General features: G+C 38.5%; 1 protein-coding gene across 2 annotated transcripts in view; it reads left to right on the top strand.

Moving 5' to 3' along the window:
• UNC5C (unc-5 homolog C (C. elegans)) overlaps window positions 1-24231 on the top strand; it is a 388250-nt gene that overhangs the window by 322165 nt on the left and 41854 nt on the right. The window contains exons 8-11 of one of the 2 annotated variants that reach the window (XM_011932892.1): window positions 12271-12327; window positions 14356-14547; window positions 15223-15567; window positions 18337-18424. In XM_011932892.1, coding sequence (XP_011788282.1) covers window positions 12271-12327; window positions 14356-14547; window positions 15223-15567; window positions 18337-18424 — 682 coding nt within the window. The remainder of the gene's footprint in view (window positions 1-12270; window positions 12328-14355; window positions 14548-15222; window positions 15568-18336; window positions 18425-24231) is intronic. The other variant, XM_011932900.1, reaches the window with a different exon arrangement.

Raw genomic sequence — 24231 nt, 5'->3', positions numbered from 1 at the left:
TATATTTTTGAAATAGGCTTTACATTAATTGGTTATGACAAGAGAGAGAGAGACACAAAGAACAGGACACACAGAAAGATACAGAAGAAGCAGAAAGCACTTAAGAAAACTCAAAAAATGCTAAGACAATAAGCATATTTACCTTTTAAGTTGAAATACAATTGTATTACTAAGACCTGATAACTTTTAACTTGTATAATCTTTTTTGTTCGTTTGTTTGTTTCTTAATGTGACAGAGACTTACACTGTTGCCCAGGCTGGAGTGCACTGGAGCGATTCTGGCTCACTGCAACCTCTACCTCCCGGGTTTAAGCAATTCTCCTGCCTCAGCCTCCCGAGTAGCTGGGATTACAGGCATCTACCACCCTGCCCAGTTAATTTTTGTATTTTTAATAGAGATGGGGTTTCACCATGTTGGCCAGGCTGGTCTCGAACTCCTGACCTCAAGTGATCTGCCCACCTCAGCCTCCCAAAGTGCTGAGATTATAGGCCTAAGCCACCACAGCAGGCCTAACTTTTATAATCTTTATAATAAATATTTAGTAAGATGTATTTGTCATGGATGGCATATAAAATGAATAGTTTAATCACTGCTTACTTCTTCCTTTTGAAAATAGCAATTCAAATACTATATATATGGCCTGGTCCAGAAATGCAGATTTATATATATATATTTATCAATACACTATATTGGATTATTAAGTTACTGCCAATATTCCTATAGATTTTAGTTTTTATTCCCATTGTAAGTTTGGAGTTTCTCATAGGGATTTGTAACAGTTCAAATCTGAACTTAGAATTACTCCTTGCTAAAGACGGTTCATGCCACAGTAGACAAATTTAAAATTGCAATTTACTGACAAGAACTGCCTAGAATTGTGTCTGCATCAGTGAACTTCCTGATGTTGGGAAATTAAAATGTTAGGCATTCTGCAAAGTTAGCACTTTCAACTCATTAAAAAATTTACACGTCACACAGCTCTTCTATTAATTCTCAGAAGTGCAGAGGAAGTGGCAGAGCTCTCCATGGCTAAATTGTGGTGTGGACACACTGCATACCAGGGCCCCCAGAAGCCCAGGTGGATTTAATGTGGGGAAGTAATTTACCTTACAAATACTCATTTCTTGACTTTAGAGTGATATGTTTATAACCGCCTGTGGTAGGCATTTGAGAAGGTGCTAGTCATTTCCCAGTGAAATTCTTGTCAACACAGCAGTTTGATAGGAAAGCATAATTGTGAGTGGTAGACAGTGAGAGCTTTTATCTATAGTTGGAAGAAGTTGATGTCATAGCTGTGTTTGTGTAGTTCTTGATATGCATAGCATCCCAGCTGGCAAATAAATATTCTGTACATGGCCTGCCTGCCTTGTACAATGCTACACAGTGTCCGGTATAATAAGTGTGGTTTGCTTTTGCTTTTTTCCTTTCTGGTAAAACATTTTCCTGGTTTTGAAAGCAGGGATGTGGTTAGAAACTTTAGCCCACAGAAGCCTAATGAACACCTATGGAGCACCAAACAGGTTAGAAAACAAATGCAAAGTCTTTAGATTCTAGGTGGAAAGGGAACTCTGAGGGGATCAAGAAAGGTGCCACCATGCCAGCAACTACAGCAAAGCATGGGCTCATTCGAGATCACGGGGGTGCAGGTCCAGGACTGCAAGCTCAATTTTCTTCTTACTAAAAATCTAGCAGATAGGTTCATGTATTCTAGAAGTCAGCCACCTTACATCCGGACTCTTCATCATTTTACTTTTTCTATCACGTGTCTTTACTACCATGGAGGGATTCTGGTATCATTGCTTTTGGATTTATAATTTATTATTCTTTTTAAAGAGGCATTGATGGGGATAGTACATTATATAATATAACACTCATATGAAACATATATAATATGTTTTATAATACAGTTTACATAATATAATACAATACAGTTTATATGACACTCATATAAAACATATATAGTTTATATAACACTTATATAAAAACACTTGAGTAGCTGATCTATGAGTTTGATTTTAATGAACTTAGCTTAAATTTCAGACATTTATGCTTCACCTACTGTGAATCATGAGATAAGACATTTACATCCTGGGATGTTAATTATCTACTATTCATTTTCAGAAGGGTGTGGTTGGTCACTGTAAGGAACAGGGCTATGGACCAGCTTAGTGAGGTGTGGCCATTGTCCTCAGCAGGCTGGAGCAGTAAATTACCATGGCAATTTAGATAACTGACATCAGTGATAAGCAAATGTTCTTTTTAATTGTTGTTGTCATGTTCTAGGATTTATGTATTCATTTATTTGGAGTTCCTTAAGCCCTATCAATAAATAAACCCTCAGAAGAGTGGTAAATTATAATAAATGACCCTGGGTGTCTTTGACAGACCTGACCTTTGACATCATTAGTGCAGCCCTGATGGGTTTGCTAGATAAGAGCTGACCTTAAAGGATAAAAGAAAATCTGGACATGTTTATTTTGAATGGCCCTTGAGGTTTTAATAAGAATATTTGCATCAGAAAAAAAAATGTAATTGGGGTGAAAAAATTGCCCATGTTTTGGCTTAGTGTAAAAAGTCACTGGCAAAAAAGAAGACCAAGCAGCCAGGTCAAGGAGAGGGGATTCTTCTAACACAGGGGTAGAAAATGAGGAACAATCTTATCAAGTAGCCTAGTGGACTTAGAGTAGATAAATATTACTAAAACTGAGCAAGACCTTTGTGACCTAAAAATAGCTACTTTTATAGAATATGCTTAATGCTTTTATAAATGACATTATGTCAAATGCATAATTTGCATCCTAGCCACCCCCATAAGGTATGAATCCATCTTCTATTGTGCTTAATCCCTCACAGTATCCTAAAATCTATTTACATGTATTAAGGTCATAGAAGCAGCTCATACTGAAATGTAATGAGTATACCTCAAAGGCAAGCAGGACACCTCCTAAAACTCTACCTATCTCCCTTTTGGCCAAGTATCTGATACTAACGTAAAGACAGGGTTTTAATGCCCAGACACCTACAAGTAGACTTTGGAGGGCATAAAAAGTACCGTATCTTATATTGTAGTTTAAAGATATTTCAGATTTCATTTTAATTCTATCTGCTGTCCACCTAATACACTGATTTCAGGCCCTGGCATTAGTTGCTTCTGACTCCAGTCTACTGTGTCAGACGTGACCAAGTTAAGACAAAATTGAATTGAGCTCAATTTAATTAATACTCAAAAGGTAGAAAAAAGCCTTACAAACAAAACTTTCATTAATCCCTAATAATAGTTCTCTTTTGCAAAGGAAGAAACTGAGGCATAGAATTGAAACAGCCCTCCCAACACCCACAGATGAGTGCTGGAGCTAATGTATGAAGGCAGATCTGTCTCATTCTTATGACTGTTCTCATGCAGGATCTTGGATGCCAGAAGCAAGTGGTTGTCAGCTTTTATTGCTTTAAAATGGGGTAAGGATGCCCTATTGAATAAATGGTGTTGGTCAAACTGGCTAGCCATATGCAGAAAACAGAAACTGTACCCCTTCCTTACACCTTATACAAAAATTAACTCAAGATGGATTAAAGACTTAAATATAAGACCTAAAACCATAGAAACCCTAGAAGATAACCTAGGTAATACCATTCAGGACATAGGCATGAGCAAAGACTTCATGACATCAAAAGCAATGGCAACATCAAAAGCCAAAATTTACAAATGGGATCTAAATAAACTACAGAGCTTCTGCACAGCAAAATAAACTACCATCAGAGCGAACAGGCAACCTACAGAATGGGAGAACATTTTTGCAATCTACCCATCTGACAAAGGGCTAATATCCATAATCTACAAGGAACTTGAAAACAAATTTATAAGAAAAAAACAGCCCTATCAAAAGTGGGCAAAGAATAAGAACAGACATTTCTCAAAAGAAGACATTTATGCAGCCAACAAACATAAAAAAGCTGATCAGCACTGGTCATTAAAGAAATGCAAATCAAAACTACAATGGGATACCATCTCACACCACTTAGAATGGTGATCATTAAAAAGTCAGTAAACAGGCTGGGTGCAGTGGCTCACATCTATAATCCCAGCACTTTGGGAGGCCAAGGCAGGCGGATCACGTGAGGTCAGGAGTTCAAGACCAGCCTGGCAACATGGTGAAACCCCATCTCTACTTAAAATACAAAACATTAGTTTGGCATGGTGGCAGATGCCTGTAATCCCAGCTACTCGGGAGGCTGAGGCAGGAGAATCACTTGAACCCAGGAGGCAGAGGTTGCAGTGAGCCGAGATCATGCCACTACACTCCAGCCTGGGCGATGAGAGTGAAATTCCATCTCAAAAAAAAAAAAAAAGGTCAGGAAACAACAGATTCTGGGGAGGATGTAGAGAAATGGGAATGCTTTTACACTGTTGGTGGGAGTGTAAATTAGTTCAACCGTTATGGAAGACAGTGTGGTGATTCCTCAAGGATCTAGAACCAGAAATACCATTCGACCCAGCAATCCCATTACTGGGTGTATATACAAAGGAGTGTAAATCATTCTATGATAAAGACACATGCACACGTATGTTTATTGCAGCACTGTTCACAATAACAAAGACTTGGAACCAATCCAAATGCCCATCAGTAATAGACTGCATAAGGAAAATGTGGCACATATACACCATGAAATACTATGCAGCCATAAAAAGGATGAGTTCGGCCGGGCAAGCCTGTAATCCCAGCACTTTGGGAGGCCGAGACGGGCGGATCATGAGGTCAGGAGATCGAGACCATCCTGGCTAACACGGTGAAACCCCGTCTCTACTAAAAATACAAAAACTAGCTGGGCGAGGTGGCGGGCGCCTGTAGTCCCAGCTACTTGGGAGGCTGAGGCAGGAGAATGGCGTAAACCCGGGAGGCGGAGCTTGCAGTGAGCTGAGATCCGGCCACTGCACTCCAGTCCGGGCGACAGAGCGAGACTCCACTGCAAAAAAAAAAAAAAAAAAAAGGATGAGTTCATGTTTTTTCCAGATACATGGATGAAGCCGGAAACCATCATTCTCAGCAAACTAACTCAGAAACAGAAAACCAAACACCGCATGTTCTCACTCATAGGTGGAAGTTGAACAATGAGAACACAAGGACACAGGGAGGGGAACATCAAACACTGGGGCCTGTCAGGAGGTCTGGGGCTAGGGGAGGGACAGCATTAGGAGAAATATGTAATGTAGATGACGGGTTGATGGGTGCAGGAAACCACCATGGCACGTGTATACCTATGTAACAAACCTGCACATCCTGTACATGTATCCCGGAACTTAAAGTGTAATAAACAACAACAACAACAACAACAAAATGGGATTTTCTTCTCACATGCAGAGCTCTTCCAATTATTGATGTTTATTCCTTTTTTCTACATGGCATCATTTTTGAGGGAAATTATGTTTCTCCTTTAAATATTTACTTATAGGGTTTTATGCCAAATGCAATGGATTATCATGTATTAACAGCTACATCATTCTAGCAAGGCTCTCCAGTTACATTAGAGTGGAAATGCCAAGGTTTGGTACACCTCTTTGCTTGCCCCACACTTGAAACAGTAAACATTGTTTGGAAGATTTTTTCATTTAAGGGAGACAACCTGTCTATGCTCTCTTTAGCTTTATAAATGTCATAACTATAAATGATAATGTTTCAAATGGAGAGATATTTTACAATCCAAATCAGCAGGGTTATCTCACGCAATCACTGGACTATAAATTAAGCCAGGGGCCTACCAAGCCCTCTTCTGTTATTTCCTTATCTCTCCTCATTTGAATCTACTAATTATTGCTCACATAGTACTTAAGAAGGACAGTGGAGGTGTAGCCTGAGGGCTCGGATCCAACCCTGGCTCTGCTTTATAATGTTAGACAGCTTTATAATGTTAATGTTCACCAGCTTTATAATGTTAGACAAATCCCTTTACCACTCTATGTTCACAGGGTTAAATTAGGGAGTTCCAGTCAATGATCTATTTATGCTCCAACATCCTGGGGGTTTGCAAGTTTGTGAGAACATAGACTTGGTTTTGAGGATTTAAACCTGACTATTGATGTTCAGAATTTCTCACATCAGAATATTTGCTTGATAATTATTTCTATGAAAGTATGTATTATGGCATAAAAACAGTTTGAATGGTCACTTTTTTAAAAAATGTAATGATAAAACCATGATCATTTTTTGCTATCTATCCATATTGCATGGAAATAAAAAATTTTTAAAGGCTAGAAAAGTAAAAGTAGTAGCTGTTCATTGAGGAAATGAAGATTTACATTTGGTTTCTGGCATTGTTCTTGAGACTCTCAAATATAAACCCACCAAATAGGCTACATTTAGGCATATTGTTGCTCAGTTACTGGGTCTTGGCTGTGTACTTAGGGATGATTTGATATTACTTCCTTCAGTGTAAACACCAAGGAAAGCTCTCTTGCTCTCTTTCTTTTTTACAATGCTTGGACATGGGCTCTGATCTTTTACTCTTGCTCTCTTTCTTTTTTACAATACTTGGACATGGGCTCTGATCTTTTACAATGGTTGGACATCAGTAAAATGTTTAGGCGACCTCACCTCTAGTCTAAATGATGACCTTGTGCAAATTAGAAAAAAAATCATTCGTTCCCTAAGTCATTTTACTACCAGCAGCCAGAAAATGGTTCTATGATTAATCCAAATCTACGGTAAACACAAATATGAATGGTGCCACCCAGAGCTGGACAATGCAAAATTATACATTGTCAGTTTTATTGACCCAAATTTTAGTTGATAGAATTTCAACACTTTGGGTAACTTTGCAAACATCCTTTCTCACCTTTGAGACTGTCTCCTCATATGAAAAAGATTGAATGAGATAATCTCTTGAGATGATGTTTTGAGCAATTATGAGATGGTCTTCAAGTAAAAGGAGCATTGCATGAACTGTTTAAGACATAGCCTGCTCTGGCTCCAGTTTTCAAATATTTTTCCTTCACTTAAAGGTTTTCTCCAAATTGAATCTCCTTTAGTCCCTATTCCTACAGGTCAGGAAAATCTATTCTTTAAAAAATAAATTTTCTTTAAAAATACAAATTGCAGCTGGGTGTGATGGCTCACACCTGTAATCCCAGTACTTTGGGAAGCCAAAGTGGGAGGATCACTTGAGCCCAAGAGTTTGAAACCAGCCTGGGCAACATAGCGAGACCCCATCTCTACAAAAAGTTTTTTTAAATAGCCAGGGTTTGGTGATGCAGGTCTGTCTTCCCAGCTACTTGGGAGGCTGAGATGGGAGGATTGCTTGATTCCAAGAGGTGGAGGCTGCAGTGAACTATGATCACGCCACTGCACTCCAGTCTGCATGACAGAGCAAGACCCTGTCTCAAAATAAATAAATACATTAAAAAAAATAGTGGATATAGGTTATAAGCAGTTACGCTTAAAAAAGCACTGCTCTTGAAAAAGCAGTTGCTGAGGCCACATTGTACCCAGGGGTAACAAGCCTCATGCCTTTCCCTGAATGCCATGCCTGTCCTTGCCTTCTCAGTCGAAGAGAGGTGGTTTTGAAAGTTGTTATCAAGGGAGGTAGATTTTGTTCTGGGCCATCCTTTCATGGCAAGATTGTATCTTTCATTGCAGGACATTCAATATCCTTGGCCTTCACTCACCAAATGCCAAAAACAACCCCCTAATCCTTATGACAACCAAAAAAAAAAAAAACACCACCTCTACCCCATTTCCAAACACCCTCTTGAGAAATGGCATCACTCTTGGTTGAGATACCTTTTTACCATCAATTTGCACTCTGGCCTTGAAATGCGCTTTGGAAACATACCACCACATCTTTTGCCAGAAGCCTCAAAGGCCAGGCATAAGCCTTTGTACACGAAGAGAGTGAAAGAGTCCTTAGAAGAGAGCGTTGCATATGGCTTCTCTGAAAAACGGGGCTCCTTGTCTATGTAGTAACTGGGGAAACTGAAATTCAAACGAGTTTCCTAAGATCACTCATTAGGTAATAGGCTGTGTTGACTCTACAAATAAAATACCTTAAGGACCCAGCATCTTAGTGTACCTTATTAATGCGCATCATAATTATATCAATGTCATTGTTGGTCATTTTTTGATTACTGGCAATGTACCAGTACCTTACAAATCTCATTTATCCTTTCCACAGCTCTAGAAGTATTCATATCCCCTTACACAGATTAGAAAACTGATGCTTAGAAAAGTGAAGTAGTTTGGCCACGCTCTCCCAGCTAAGTGGCAGAGCAAGGATTCAAGCTGATGTTCGTGAGACTGAAAAGCAGTGTACTGGCCCATGGCCTGGTGCTTTTTTTAGTCCACCTTACTTTGAAGTAGCAGGAAAGTTAACTGAAATCCCTAACTTTTGAACCAGGCTGTCGGTAGCAACCTAAAAACAATTATTTTGCACTGTGTTCGGCCGGAGATGTTATTTTCATTATTGCTAGGACTACTCTCAGCAGGGTCACCTCATTAGCTGAAGAAAATGTTCCCTGTTGTTCCGTGAGAGACGGATCAGATGGAGAAGCATAAAAACAAACTCCAGAAAGTGGTTCTGTGTTCCCCTCATTTAGAGGATGGAACAGTAATCCCCTTCTTCTCTGATTCCCAGCCTGCTAAGTGATGTTTTATTTCTGTAGTTGCAGAAGTGTTTTGAAAATGATGGAAAAAGTTTTACAGGGATGCCTTCCAAAACTCTTTATCAGTGTTTCCATAACAGTAAATTGGAGTGTCGAACCTTTGGTGAGTACACTTAATGTTGGTCTGTTTTAAATTTTCCCATGTAGGAAAATAAGAGTTTGGCTAGATTGGTCCTAATTGCCTATGAGGAATAACTAAAGTAAGTGAGACTTTGTAAAATATTTTAAATTTTTTTAAATATTAAATATTTGAATATTTTTAATATTTTAAATAGAGTGAGGCTATATTTAATATTTTTTAATATTTTCTTTTTGTTCAGAACAACCTCAAATGCAAACACTTCATCAGTTATATTGATACACCTATTGACAGACATCTCCCAAGCCATGTGTTATAGAAGCCATCTGTAAAACCCTATCACTTTGCTCCATTTGAAAATCCATATTTATAGAAACGAAAGTGATTTTTTTCAAAACGACATTCGATCACAGGATTTGGATTTCACTTAGAATAAAATCAAAACTCATTGTGGAGGGCAGGTGCAGTGACTCGCGCCTGTAATCCCAGCATTTTGGGAGGCTGAGGTGGGCAGATAGCTTGAGCCCAGGATTTCTAGACAAGTCTAACCAACATGGTGAAACTCCGTCTCTAGTAAAAATACGAAAATTAGCCAGACGTGGCAATGCCCGCCTGTAATCCCAGCCACTCGGGAGGCTGAGACAGGAGAATCGCTTGAACCCGGGAGGCGGAGGTTGCAGTGAGCCAAGATCACGCCATTGCACTCCAGCCTGGGCGACAGAGGGAGACTCCTCATCCTGGCCCGCCAGGACATGACCTCGTGCTGCCTGTCCTCTGACCCCACCTCCTCCCTTTCTTTTCTCGCTTGCTCCCCACCCTCTAACCATTCTGTCTCTCTGTCAGGACTTTCGTATTTATTGTCGTTTCTCATCAAGCACTTGCCTCCTGATCTTCACCTGGCAGATTCCGTCTTTTTTTCAAACTCCAGGTCAAATTTTATCTCAATTAAAAAAAAAAAAAAATCCTCCTCAATTCCCTAAGTTGGGCATCCTGACATCTCCAAACACATTACATTCTTTTGGTTTATTTTTAAAAGAACTTTTTTACTATTTGAAATGATCTTATTATTTTGTTTACTTGCTTATTTTCTGTTAAACTTCAGTAAAAATAGGAAAGTATCTCCATGTCTACAACAGAACCCAGAATATAGTAAGGTTGAAGAGTATTTGCTAAATGGATGATGAATGAATGAATGAATGAATTCCAATTCTGTACCTGGAATGAGATTGAAGTTTCAGATAAATACCATAAGGCACAAAACATTCATTGAGTAGTTCAGATCTACATAATTTGTGAAAGTTGACATTCAAATTGAAATTACAAAGTTATATTTTCTATTCTTGGTCGGCCTGTCAAGAACAGGAATTCTGGTGGGAAACAGGGATAAAAAACTCAGAACTGCTTTACAGGGAGAAATTTCAGACCACATGATATCTAGCTGGAGACAGGCTTTCCTTTTGCCAGGTGCGACTTTTCTGCTTATTCAGGCAGGACCACGCTGATTCTTTTCTTTGTATTTTTTGAGACAGAGTCTTGCTCTATCACCCAGGCTGGAGTGCAGTGACACAATCTCTGCTCACTGCAATCTCCGCCTCCCAGTCTCAAGTGACTCTCCTTCCTCAGCCTCCCGAGGAGCTGGGATCACAGGCACCTGCCACCATGCCTGGCTAATTTTTTGTATTTTTGGTAGAGACAGGCTTTCAGCATGTTGCCCAGAGTGTCTCATACTCATGAGCTCAGGCGATCCACCTGCCTCAGCCTCTTAAAGTGCTGGGATTACAGACATGAGCCACCATGCCCGGCCTGCCAGGCTGATTCTTACCAAAAGTTTCAGGATGAGCATCATAGGATTTGTAAATATGCTTTTATACTTATTTCCTTGCCCTCTGACCTGCAAGAATAAGTCTTTTGACATTCCTCTATTTAACATCATCACTTTCAGGAGGATGGCATTGTGATCTGTTTCTCCTCTACTAGCAGTGAATTTGTTTTGTGTTAAATCTTTGGGTTTTGAAAATAGAGCCTGTATATGTCCCAGATGTCCTTTTATTGAGTTCCCAGAATACAAATGGAAACATTTTATTACCAGACAGTGGTGTTTAAAAATGAAAATCAAGCCTAATACATGGACTCAGACAACTGGAATAAGGAATATAATATTTATAAAACTGAGTAGGAGGTTGCAATCATTGCTCTAAAATAAAGCATTAAAAATTAATTCAGAGCAAACCTGTCTGTGCTACAGCAAAGCTCTCTTTCATTAAGGTAGCACTGCATGTTTCTCCGGAATTAGTTCCCCCAAATAGGTAAATAGCTTGTAAGAACTGAGTGTTCGGCAAACTACAGAAGTGCTACGTGAGGCACGATTTAGAGCTGCTTTTAGTATTACAGCTTTATAGACCTTTCATTTTGAACCAATTAATTGTGAATCTTGCAGTTTTTCTCTGTTTTTCACCCTTGAGTATTACTAGGAAGGTTTAATTCATATGCTTCTTAGTCATCTTCATTTGGTTAATCCAGATGGTTCTATATCATTTGATCAATTCATATGCAGCAGAATAGTAAATCTTGGAGAACTGTGGTTACCAGTTATAAGATATACTTTAAAACTTTCCATAGGTTTTTCATTTCAAAAAGTTTGTGTTGCACATATTTTAAGTGATTTTTCCCTATCTTATTCTACTTCACATTATTCTAATTATCCATATTGCATTATTATTGTTAGTTTCCATCTTCAGAATACACTAAAAAGGAAGAGACATAAAATGCTAATGCTATTTTTGCATTTTCTATGGGATGAAGTTTTTATTTTTACTGATATACACCATTTCTCTGAAGCCCTAAAATAAATAACCTTATAACCTCTAGGCCCTATTGATTTTCTAATGATTTCAAATAAAAAGCATCCAGTTTCCGTTGCATTGACAAACTGTTCAGTCCCTGGGCAAAACCTATTGGATTCCTATTAAATGAAGGGGGCAAGAAACAACAGAAAATCCAAAAAGTAGATTTGAGATGGAGCGGGGGAGAGGTGGTCTCAGCTTAGCTCAGTAAATGGGTACTTAACCTTTGACCAATGATGACAGGTCTTCTTTAGTTCTCTTAGACCAAGTGCAAGCTGTTATGATTAAATAAAAAAGAAAAAAAACTGTTTAGAGCCTTACTGAATATGTCCTGGGAATTAAAGCATATGGCAGGGATAAGGAAAAAAGATTTTCCTTATGCTAATGACCCTTGATGTCTGAAATAAATTAAATCCATTAGAGTTTATGCTCAATAAAAGAAAGACTTTAAGCACTCCAAAGTTAGTGACTCGAGACCAGTTTTTGCTCTAAAATTCAATCTGCCTGCTTATTAATTCTTAGTGAGGCTCCAGAGCAGACAGGAGATGCAAAATCATAATTCTGTACTGAACCAGAATTTTAAAAGACCACAGGTTTCTTTTCCTTTTAATTAAACCATTTTTCATGCTTCCTATTTTCTTTCCCTCATTAATTTGATTTTGTTCCCATTTTTGTTTCATTTTTTTTTCTTTTCAAGGTTTCATTTATCCCATTTCAACTGAACAGAGAACCCAGAATGAATATGGATTTTCTTGTAAGTTTGATGTTTGGATTTTATGTTGCTGAATAATCATTTAACGTTATTGCCCCTAGTTCAAGTTTACCTTTCTTTGGATTACAGATGTGCACACAGGAAATAGGAGCCTAATATATTCTAACATGAAAAATAAATTAGATTTTTGCTGCTGAAGAGAAGAAAGGGTCATTTCAAGACTCTGCCAGCTTTAAAATCTATCAGTCTACCATTTAAAACCTGAGTCCCAGTAGCTGACAAAACATATCATGAAATATGCTGATATAAGTAAAGGGCAGGGTTCAAATACTGAAAAGGAAGGGTTGAAAAAAGACAGATCTGTTGAGCTAGAAATCATGAATGTTGAATAAGTAATAATGACCTGGTAAAGTAAAACGTTAAGGATTTAGATATAATATTCTGACCAGAGTTCAGAAGCCTGCAGCAGTGCCTCAAATAAAACCCAACAGAAAAGTGAAGCAAGCATTTTGAAAGCAGCACTCACCCAACCAAGAAAACTTGGTTTTCTGAAGAAAATCTACTAATATTGACTTGATTGTTAAGAAAGTGAATATTCTGGAAATTTTGGGAAGAAAATTATTTTTAAGAGAAAGCAAAACCCTTTTGGATACATTACATTTAAACACAAAATGCTAAAAGAGATAGAGCAATTTCCAATAGAGAATTCATCATTTACACTGCTAATATGTGAAAGATTGCATGATATTAGAGTGTGGGTTATCTTGTGAGCCACTGGCAAATGAAATGATGACTTATTTCACCATGGAAACCACATGGCTGTGAGTCTTAGGACAGGGCCATGGTTCCTCCCATTTTAGGAGGTCATGGGACCTACAAATTTGAAAGTTCTCTCTCCCTGAAAAATGCATATGTATATAACACTGACCATTAAATTCTAGGTTGTTCTCGACCACCTGAAGTACCAATTTAACAACCTCTTTTAGAGTGAGTGGAGCAGCTTTGATTAATTTTGCTGAACATGTTTTTGTGTATCTCAGAAAACTAAAACCAGAGACTTAAAAACGTCAAAGGGGTCCACAAAGGTTTCATTTCATTTGTTTGTTTTGATTATCAGCTTCTATCACCTTTTCCAGTTGGATGAAAGCATGTTCTGTGCCACCAAGGCAACATGCAACATTTATAGGAATTCTGTTCCAGAAACAAGGCCTCAGTTGACTGACACGCTGTGTTGGTCGAATGCTTATTTGCCTTTTGGGGTAGTCTGACCTTTCTGATCACTGAACCAGACCTTTATCTTCCTTAGTGCACAAGAGAGCTATATTTTATTCTAGTAATGAGTAGCTCAAATGTAAATCTCTGACAGGGGACCGTGAGAAGCTCAGGGTTCTCAGAGATAATACTGCATCTGTATCAAAGCCTGGACTTAGAAAAGGTTATCGGCATTAACCTCTGTCCCCCAGATCTGGGCCCTCTGAACGCACACCTTTCAAATCTAATATGTTTGCTCCTAATATTTGCTTTGCTTAGTTACACCATTCCCACCCACCTCTCCATTGATTTAGGGGGAAATGAGGAGAGTGCTATGGAAAGTAATTTGATGACTTGGAGTGATACTTAGGAAAATATTCTGGTTCAATAAATATACAGATTTAAAACACGCCAGATATTTCTAACAGTGTTTATGTTTATGTTTTTAAAGAACTATCAGAGAATTCAAAAACCCTTCCAAACTTTTCCACCTGAAATGAGTAATAAACTATTTTTTTTTCCTGTGGGTTGGGATGGTTTTAGTTCTAGTTTCTTTATATGCCTAGCAATAAATGGTCTGTTATGCTGCCCAATTATAAGACAGATTAGTGGGTGAATAGATGCAGAGTGAGAAAGGAAAAGAAATCAGAGATAATTTTCCACTGAAAGGCCACAGCCATTTTATATAGCTTTTGAAATAGATTTGAAATTAACCTATAAAAAAAGGCAGTAAATGTCTGAAAAAATTATAGCAATACATATGTGTACTGTGCGAAATTTCTATAAGCAGCTGGTTCAGTGTTTCACTCTTCCTTCTAGCTGCTCCTGATTCAGATGATGTTGCTCTCTATGTTGGGATTGTGATAGCAGTGATTGTTTGCCTGGCGATCTCTGTAGTTGTGGCCTTGTTTGTGTATCGGAAGAATCATCGTGACTTTGAGTCAGATATTATTGACTCTTCAGCACTCAATGGGGGCTTTCAACCTGTGAACATCAAGGCAGCAAGACAAGGTCAGTTGACATTCCACTTCACACCCTGTTACTTATGCATGTAAGCAGTTTCAAAATCAATGACTTCAGAGTCATCTCATTCAGCTAGAATGTAAGCTCCATGAAGACAGCAATTTGAGTTAATTTTGTTCATTACTGTATTGATGTCATTTATATAACAAATGAGAGTTAACAAGGTAAACAAATCCTCTTTTTTTTCTTTCCTGACAGATTGCTCTGTCACTTTTTAACTTCTATTTGAAAAGAGTACACTGACTGGTTGACTGATTTCTTGAGTCTCCTTTTTTCCTTCCTTTGACTAGATATCTTGTATTGCTGTGAATACAATAATTTACCAATGAACCCAAATCCAGGATAGACCAGGGAAACCATAGCTAATCGTCACCTAGCGGGGCTCATTGTTCATTCCAATCTGTTGAAAGAGCTAAATACCTTGGGCATAATGAGTAGATGTCAAAGCAAATTATAGAATGAGCTTGACCACTTACTTATAGCCAATAATAAAATAGCTGGTAGTTATCTGATTGCCCTGTTTTCAGTAGAGCCTGTCTATCTATCTCCAATATTAGCTGAGCTGCTTTACTTTTGGCTCAGAAAGTGTGAGGGGGAGTCTGACTAATGTAGTTTGGCCTGAATGGAGAACGCCAATGGAATTATTTTCTCTTTCTGACTCAGATCTGCTGGCGGTACCCCCAGACCTCACGTCAGCTGCAGCTATGTACAGAGGACCTGTCTATGCCCTGCATGATGTCTCAGACAAAATCCCAATGACCAACTCTCCAATTCTGGATCCACTGCCCAACCTGAAAATCAAAGTGTACAACACATCAGGTGCTGTCACCCCCCAAGATGACCTCTCTGAGTTTACATCCAAGCTGTCCCCTCAGATGACCCAGTCGTTGTTGGAGAATGAAGCCCTCAACCTGAAGAACCAGAGTCTAGCAAGGCAGACTGATCCATCCTGTACCGCATTTGGCAGCTTCAACTCGCTGGGGGGTCACCTTATTGTTCCCAATTCAGGTAATTCCTAGAGGTTTAAATTGCAAAGAGGCAGCTTGAAACATAGTTTTCCATATCAAAATATTTTTTGTTCGTGGGATGTTTTCATTAGGCCTGAAATGTTAAATGTGACCTATCCAGCACAAATCTACTTTCAATGTAAACAGAACATTTCTTTAGACAGAATCAGCAAAACCATTTCTCTTCCTCCAACCAATTCTGAAAACACTTCCTCTAGAACTTTTATACTCACAACTTTCTGCTGAGGTGTAATTTAGAACCATCATTTGATCTCCTTTTTACTAGAACTTCAGAAGGCAACATCAAGCCACAAGTCCTAATGTTGTCATTATACTTTAAAAGGACAAACTAATTATAAAATATATCATGTGGTTCAGTTCCAATTTACTACATGAATCAATACTACAGAACACAAATTTTTTGATCATCAGAGGCATCATAATCGACATCAAATCTTCATTTATTAACCTAACTGCATAACACAGTCTTTCACCTCACAGTATTGATAGTGTACACTGTACTCACTCCTACCTCTGATATTTGTATCCAGAATCACCAGATTCATCAGGTGTGCTTTTGTACTATTATTTGGCTTCAGTTTATTATGTAGTCTCTCTGCATCTAGAGAATAAGTCTCATAAAGGTCTTTCATGGTGAACAAAAGTTAATGATGATACTTTTGGATTAAAAATTGATATTCATTAATCAATATTAGTAATGAGCTCGGAACCATGGGTGATAAAAGGGTTAATGACTTCCTCTCTAAATCTACCTTAATTCTTTTGGACAAGGCTGTGAGTATTTTGTAAATACAGTAATACCTAAAATGTAAATACCTAAAATGTTGTCACATTGAAAAAACATAATGTATGTATAGTCAAGGAATATGCAGACAAATGAGTCTTCAGGCCTGAATATGAAATTTTATTTGATTCTTCCTGTCATTCACTCTTTTATTTCAATGCCTTGGCAACTTTTACCCTAAACCTTTGAAAGTATATTTTCACAAAATCAAAACATTTAATAAAATATCATTTTTTTCACAGTTTACATAGCTGAAATCATGTATTATATAACGTTTTCCACCCTATTCTCATTAGTCATTAAGCTATTGCATGCTCTTTAAAATCATGATTTTAAATATCTTTATAACAGTCCATTATTGACTGAATCAAAACATACTTTAATGTTCTTCCATTGTTTAAACATTACAATTGTTCTCAAAATAGTTCTTTTCCCTCTTATATGTATTGGATTCTGCCTTTTCTTCCCATTTCTACCTACCACTTTTTCACATGTACATTATTATAAAGGCCTCTTAAGTGGAAGGGAGTGAGCTAGCATGTTTTAAATGTTTCCTATGTATTAGGCAATGGTGATCAACATATGATATTTTATTTAATGGACAAACAATAGTTACCTATTACTTTATATTCATAATGCTGTTTCATCCCCATAACAAAGATGAAGGTATGTTTTATGTTTTCAACGAAAAAAATAAAAGCACTGAGGCTTGGTAGCCTCGTGTGTGATCTTCCCGCTGTGTTCTCCACAAATCATTCTGTACGTTGACAGTCCACTTCCTACAACACCAGGGCTCTCATATTACTCTCCTTCTTAAGAGGGCTGTGGCTCACCATCTTCAACCAGTTACATAAAGGCCTTTGAATAACTACTACCTCTTAACTCTCCATTCTTTTTTCTTGAGACTTTCCAGTGTGGTCAGGCAAGTTTTCATATTGCCCCACACTCATTTGGCATATTCCATTTCCTCGCTAATTACATTATGAATTACTCAAAGACAGGAAGGCTATCTTTTCCTTCTTGAAATTCACAACAGTGCCAAACACTACTCACAAAGATGCTTCATAAATTTGTATGGAGCCGAAGGAAGCTGGATTTTATGGGAATCAAATGATGGAGCCAAACATCTTTGGAGTGCTGTCCACACTGAATCACTCTTTGTGATGATGAGCAGTGGTGTGGGCCCTAGACCACCACCATGGGCATCACCTGGCAACTGGTTGAACTAAAAAATCTCCTACCCCACACCCCATATCTCTGAATCAGAAACTCTGGGGGTAGGGACCAGTAATCTGTGGTTTAACAAGCTCTCCAGGTGGTTCTGATGTGAGCTCAAATTTGCAAGCCACTGCTACAGCAGACACAGTTAGCTTAGAACACAGCCCAATCTGATAGTTCTGCAAAAGGACACCGATTAGCAACTAACTAGCTTTGACCTGCTGTGACTAAACTAGGAGTTACTGTTCACTTTCTAGAGTTATGTATAATAAAAGGTCTTCAACAATTCTTATACCGTTGTGGAATTACATTGATGCTGACCAGATATTTTAAAAATACATGTTTTTTTTTAATGTTGAAGTTGGCATTTCCCTGACTTTGAATCTTGTGGGGATTTTCAAAAAATTGGAAATGATGCATCATTACAGCTGTTTGAAATTTTGAACAATTGTTGGTTTTCCCCTTGTCTTGCAAGGAAAACAATAGTGGAACCATCTGTCTGTTCCTTAAATAAAACAAGAGTTTAAGAAGTTACATCATTCCTTTAAGTAATTCCATAAGAGTTCAGAGGGAGCTGTGGTAAGGATGCCAATAAGAAAGGAAAACAGAGCAACTCGGAATATTTACATGTCTTTAGAGAAAATGAAGCAGGCTTATGGCTGTGCGGTCACAAAATCTTCTCATTCCCTTTTGCGAAAGCTTTGATTCCTAGGTCTTATATGACTGCTTTTCTCTTTTGCTATTCAGGAGTCAGCTTGCTGATTCCCGCTGGGGCCATTCCCCAAGGGAGAGTCTACGAAATGTATGTGACTGTACACAGGAAAGAAACTATGAGGTAAATATGCTTTTTCTGGTGCACTGACTTTACCAATGTCTAACTTGGAGGAGAATTGTACGATAGACACAATAAACCCAACATATTTTTGTCTCAAGTGCCTAGCTTCTGGCGTACATTATTTTTCCCCTGACCTGCAAGAGGTCAGGTTTTACTTCTCTTTGTCTTTGAAGTTCCAGACGCTTTTGCAGATCTTGAATATGGGTAGAAGGCTAGAGATCTTTTCCCAAGTGGACATGTTGCCATATTTCCTGGAAAAATGTCCAGAAATGTGATCCCTAGATTGTCCGGAGAGACAAGTGGGTAGACACAGAGACATCAACTTCATGGGACCTGGCTCAGAAATCCAGCCTGTTCCTACTACAGAGTCAAAGGTCACAAAGGATTGAAGAACTCCCCCAGTCCCTACCACTCCCACTCAGCCTAGCCCTTAATTTCTGACCCACGGATTCTTCCTTTTGTGACTATCTTCTAGCTTAGGTGTTACCAATTTCCTTCTTATGTTTAGCACTTATAAATTCCACATTAGGCCGTTCAGAATGGCTCTAGGATTGATTAAAACTAGATTGAATTAAAAGGTTTTGTTTAGAATGTTTCATAATCATAGAAATGAAGTTGTTTTACGTAAAAATAACAAGAGGCGTTGAGAAGTCCTAAATTCAATTTTCATTTTGGCCTTTAACAAATCGTTCTGGGTCTTTCTTGATTAGTTTCCGTGTAAAATGCGTGTGTTAAATCGTGCTTTAGAAGCCTGATTAATGCTTCTGAAGTACACCGAGATCTTAAAATGAAAGATGTTGTTAAAATGGAGATCCTCATCATGTAATTATCATTGTTTCTCCCAAGGGGAAAAGCATCGGCTCCTCAGCCCTGAGCTCTGAGTATAGAGCATGAGTGATAGTGCACAACTACGTTATCATTATAACGCATTATACCTTTTCTTTTCCCAGCTCTCATCCTCAGAAAAACATCCATGTTTAGTCTTGTTCTTCACTAGCCGTAAAGCTTTTTTATTATACTCTCAGGTGGAGATACTGGCATTTATAATTGGTGTGACCCAGAACATTTTTTTCGTCGGGTAGTGTACTTCCACCTACATAAATACTAGCCTGTCTAAGAAAATAATACAATTCTTGAGCATTATTCATGCCTTAAATTTGAGCAACAGAAAATCACTAAAAGGCTTGTATTTACTCACATCAAATATTCATTTTTTTCATTCCCAATGCAAAGCAACATTCACAGGCCCTCAAAGCTCCCTTCTTTTGCATCAGGAGAAAAGAAGATTAGCAAACTACAAGATCTCTTTATTTCATTTTATTTTTCTTCCTCTCATCCACAATCAAGGTTAGCATTAAGATCTATCCATCAAGGCCTTTGCCAGCATGGACATTTTGTTTAAACAGAAATAAGTATTCGCTTGTGCTTTATGGTGATTAGCAGTAAGATGCCTGGGCTCTCTTATTTTCCATCCGATTATCATTATCTGCAGCTGAAGATCAAGCCTTAAGGGGCTGCTGCAGGCACCGGCTGAAGCTGAAAGAGGTGTGCATTCACGTGCCTGCTCTTCCCATACTTTCCTTGGCAGCAGAACCAGGATAATTGTACATTTTAGATGAAAGAAAGAGAAAACAGAAAATTGATAAAGCTAGACACTTTTCTGTTTTTAGGGTCCTCTGCCTTTGACTATAATGAAAAGGAAACTATCAATCACTCCTTGCTATGCCTACCATCTGAAGTTAGGTGCAGAGGGAATTACTCTGTTGAATTTGATGTGCATAAAAGAAGTTCTGTGTATAAAAATGAAGCTAGGAAAACCTCAAGATCTCAAAAGAAAATATGCACCAGAGACCATGAACCAAGGAACAAACACAGGAGGATAACCGTTTCAGATAAATGAGAAGTCTTCTCTTCACTAGTTTTCTGTTATGAACCAGATGCATATATATTGTAAAACACAATGGCAAGAATGTGCTTTAGGATATAGTCGTACTACAAAGCATCCCTGCCCTTCATCCAGCAAACTCTTCATGTACTTCTCACTACGTTCTGCAAGCTGTGATGAGCTCCACTTTAAAGATGAAGAAACTGAGGCACAGGGGAATTGGGTTCCATAGCCAAGGTTTCACAGTTAATACCTTAGCAGGGCAGAATTCAAACTCAGGCTTTTCTGATCACAAAGCACTTTCTGCTTCCTAATGTGCCATCCTCCTCCATCGCACCAATGCACAAACCAAACCTCTGCCTACATATTATGGTGCATTTTTGGATACACTTTCTATTGCTCACTAAAGATCCTTTCTATCTACACATGATACAAGACAGAACTTCTTTGGGAGAAGACTCCTATGAGGACATCAGGAGCTGTGATGTTACTATGCATTCATAGGAAAATTCTGAGCATTTTTCTCCATTTTCCTTCTCTCTGATTCCTTTTATTGCATCGCAAACTGGGTATGTTTCCAGCTGGATGGTATCCAGCCGGTCATCTGTGGATGTGAATTGTCTGAAGGGAGGCGTGAACTTAATTACATGTGGCATAGTGAATGTGACAAGAGAGGTCTTATCATTACGGAATATGCTCTAAGCGAAAGTGCAAGCTGGCAGCTGAACAGCCTGAATGAGCCACAGAGATGGGACAAGCGGTCTCTGACCAAAGAGGGTGCAGAGCTGTAAGGCCGTGCTCAGGATTTCTGCCTCTCCTGCTTCACAGATCTCTGGAGAGGCCGCGAAGCCTTTGTTTTCCTAGTGGATACAATTTCCACAATTAATGCTGCTAACATGGGCCTTTTTGCCTTGTTTCTAGTAGCAGTTTGCACAAGTGAACCTGACCTAGACCGAAATTTTGTCCTGTATCGATTCTTGTTGGAAAACAATTTGAGTTGAAGATATGAAAGTTGATTTTCCCTTTTCTCTGCATTCTGTACTCACCTCGCAGTTTTATCAAAAGGTGAATAAATCAATTTAGGAATTCCAAATACAAAGGTAAATAGAACACCTTTTTTATAAACTGTGGGGAGCCGTGGAGTTTCTGAGCAGCTGAGTGACACAGGAATAGCAGCGCTTTTTAAAGATTGATCCGGTGACAGTGTGCGGGATGCATCGGTGGAGGGAACAGAAGGACTTGCCCAGAAGGCTTGGTGCCTGGGTGGGCCCTGGCAGTAATGCAGGTGTGAAGAGAGAGGAGGAGCCAGGCTGGAGGGTGAGCCCAGGTTCCAGTCTGAGAGAATGGGGAGGGTATCAAGAGAATCTATTTCAGAAGAGACACTATTTCACAGCTTGCTAGAAGTGTTGCAAAGGAGGGACAGAACACGCAGAATAGATTCAAGAATCAAGCCTGGGGCACTGTGAGAATTGTAAGAAAGGTGAGAAGCAGCGGTGGCTCCAGGGGAGAGGACAGATTCCAGTTTGGATGTGTTCAGTGTGAGTGGGAATGTGGATTCCTGCTAGGCACGTGGAAGTGAAGTCATGGCAGGGAAGGAACCTCCAGCCGAGAACATGCAGGGGCAGAAAGAACTGGGGAAAGAACTTTAAGAAATAGTCCTATGAAGGTTTGACTGTGATGACAGAAACTAGACAGAACATGTCAGGATAAGGCAAATGAAGAGTTTGCATCTAGCACAGGACTTAACATATTACGGTGTTAGGAGTAGTGGCTCCTCAATGAATATTTCTGAATGAAAGTATGAAGGTTTGTAAGGGTAGCAAAAAAAACCGTGGTATGAATAGGTTCTCAAAAATCAAAGGTAAAGAGAGCTCCAAGATGGAGCCTTAACACGAGGTGTTATTAAAGTAAAAATGTAAAGAAAGAGGAAGAACAACAAAAAGATTATTAGATTTTTCAACTGTGGGACATTAGTGGCGTTTAGGATTTTTTTTTTTTTTTAATTGGTGAAATCTCCTTAGCAATGGTTTAAGATGTGAAAAATAGTAGTGTGGCAACTGACACTATCATATATATCTATTAAATATAAATAATACAGTAACGTGTGAGAATAAATAAAGGTCCAAAATTCCCTATGTAGGTAATTGTGTAGAGATAGATTTGCTTATCATGTTATTTTTTGGAACTTTGTAAAATAGTAGCTGACATTATTCTGTCTCAAGGAAACACAGTGATCTTTCTCCTTTTAGTAGAGTCCTTTCTCATTCATGAGCCTCAAGTTCCTCAGTTTGAAAGAAGAGCTATAAAAAGGCTAACGGTGGGAGTTAGTGAGTCCAGGTATATTTAAATCTTATCCTCATACTGGTCTTGACAATGTTCATTTATTGAAATCCTACTTATAAAGAAATGCTTCAAGGTAGTTTATGAAAACACTTCTTCTCAATAAGAGGAATAAATTTAAGTAAGTGGATAAAAAGATAAGAAAATAGGGAAAATAAAGTTATAAAAGATAAGATAAAGTAGGCGAGCAGTTAGAATATAAAATAGTTGGTGTAATTCCCAGCACATTTGCTAGTACCAGGTCATGAATTTACTATTTTTAAGCCTTTCAAAAAGGGGATGTGTTAAGTTACAAGATCCGCATGTCCATGAGGGAAAAAAATATGCTCAGAAGAAACTCAATTATTTTTCCTTTGGTTCCTCATAAAGAAGACATTTTGCTAATGCAGTGAACAGCATACTTAAAAGAAAAACAGCAATGAGTTTCAAGGGCCGCTTCTATCACTGTCCCTCAGTGGAGGTGGATAAGCATAATGCTTATCAGTCCTGGCTTGATCCAGGGGTAGATTTTGGCCTGTCTAGGGAAATGGTGGCACGCCTTCGGAGTGGCTTTCATAAATATTATTTTTGCACAATTGAGTTTTTGATAGCAAGTGAGTTAGATATTCCCTGTCAGGTACCTAGAGTGCAAATATTTCAAGTTGCCAGTTATGTGTGAAGACCTGTGCTTTAAAAGGCAGCTGAGCCTAGGGTGGGATTACCATCCTAAGGGACCAGAGAAAAGACATGTCCATCACTAGAAGGCATCTCCTGTTCCCACAGAGGTGGATGGAGACAGATTCTTTCCTTGAGCCTGCTCTAGGAAACAGACAGGAATAGTTTCGCAAGGACTTAAACCCACTCTAAGCAACCCAAAATACAGCATTGTGTGAAAGAAATTAAATGATTTGTGTTTGAAACCTACCCAGCTTTGCATCCTTAGGCAAGTGTGTTAACATCTGTAGATTTCAATTTCCTCTTCTGGAAAGAGGTAATGGACATACACTACCTTACAAGTGTACCATGAGCAGCAAATGCAAAGGCTTATGTGAAACTTTTGTAAACTATGCACTCTTGATTAGAAGTTCTCCTCACTGATAACAACAAGCAAAGGATGAGAAAATATTTCTGACAGAAAACTGAAATTTCTCTCTGTGGGCTTTGTCCTAAAGGACTCAGCACCCACCCATCATTTACTGGAATATTATCCTTGTTGGACTTCGGAAAACATTTAAAATTTTAATCATTGTTCTTTGCTGAAATTTCTACTTAATTGCTGCTTCTGCAGCTAATTTTTGTTCTATGTTCATTTCCATATCATCTACAATTAATATTTACAGACTGCTTGAATTGCTTAGAAAACACATAAGACATAAAGAGGGAAGCCGTTCTCTGCAAAAACATGAATCCGAGATATTTATTTTCTGCTATTTTCTTCTGTGTCATTTAATAGCTTCCTTCGTATAAATAAAGGAAATGTGTTACACATTCTGACCTTAGTTTTCACATAGTTAAATCTTGTCATGCACAACACCTTCCATAGATGCTCAGATATTTCCAATTTCAATGCTATTTCTCTCATCTTAAAAGCCTATAAGAGAAT

This window comes from Colobus angolensis, unplaced genomic scaffold (genome assembly GCF_000951035.1).
Source record: "Colobus angolensis palliatus isolate OR3802 unplaced genomic scaffold, Cang.pa_1.0 Scaffold123, whole genome shotgun sequence".
In the NCBI taxonomy this organism is placed as follows: domain Eukaryota; kingdom Metazoa; phylum Chordata; class Mammalia; order Primates; family Cercopithecidae; genus Colobus; species Colobus angolensis.
This window is presented reverse-complemented; position numbering and strand designations above follow the sequence as displayed.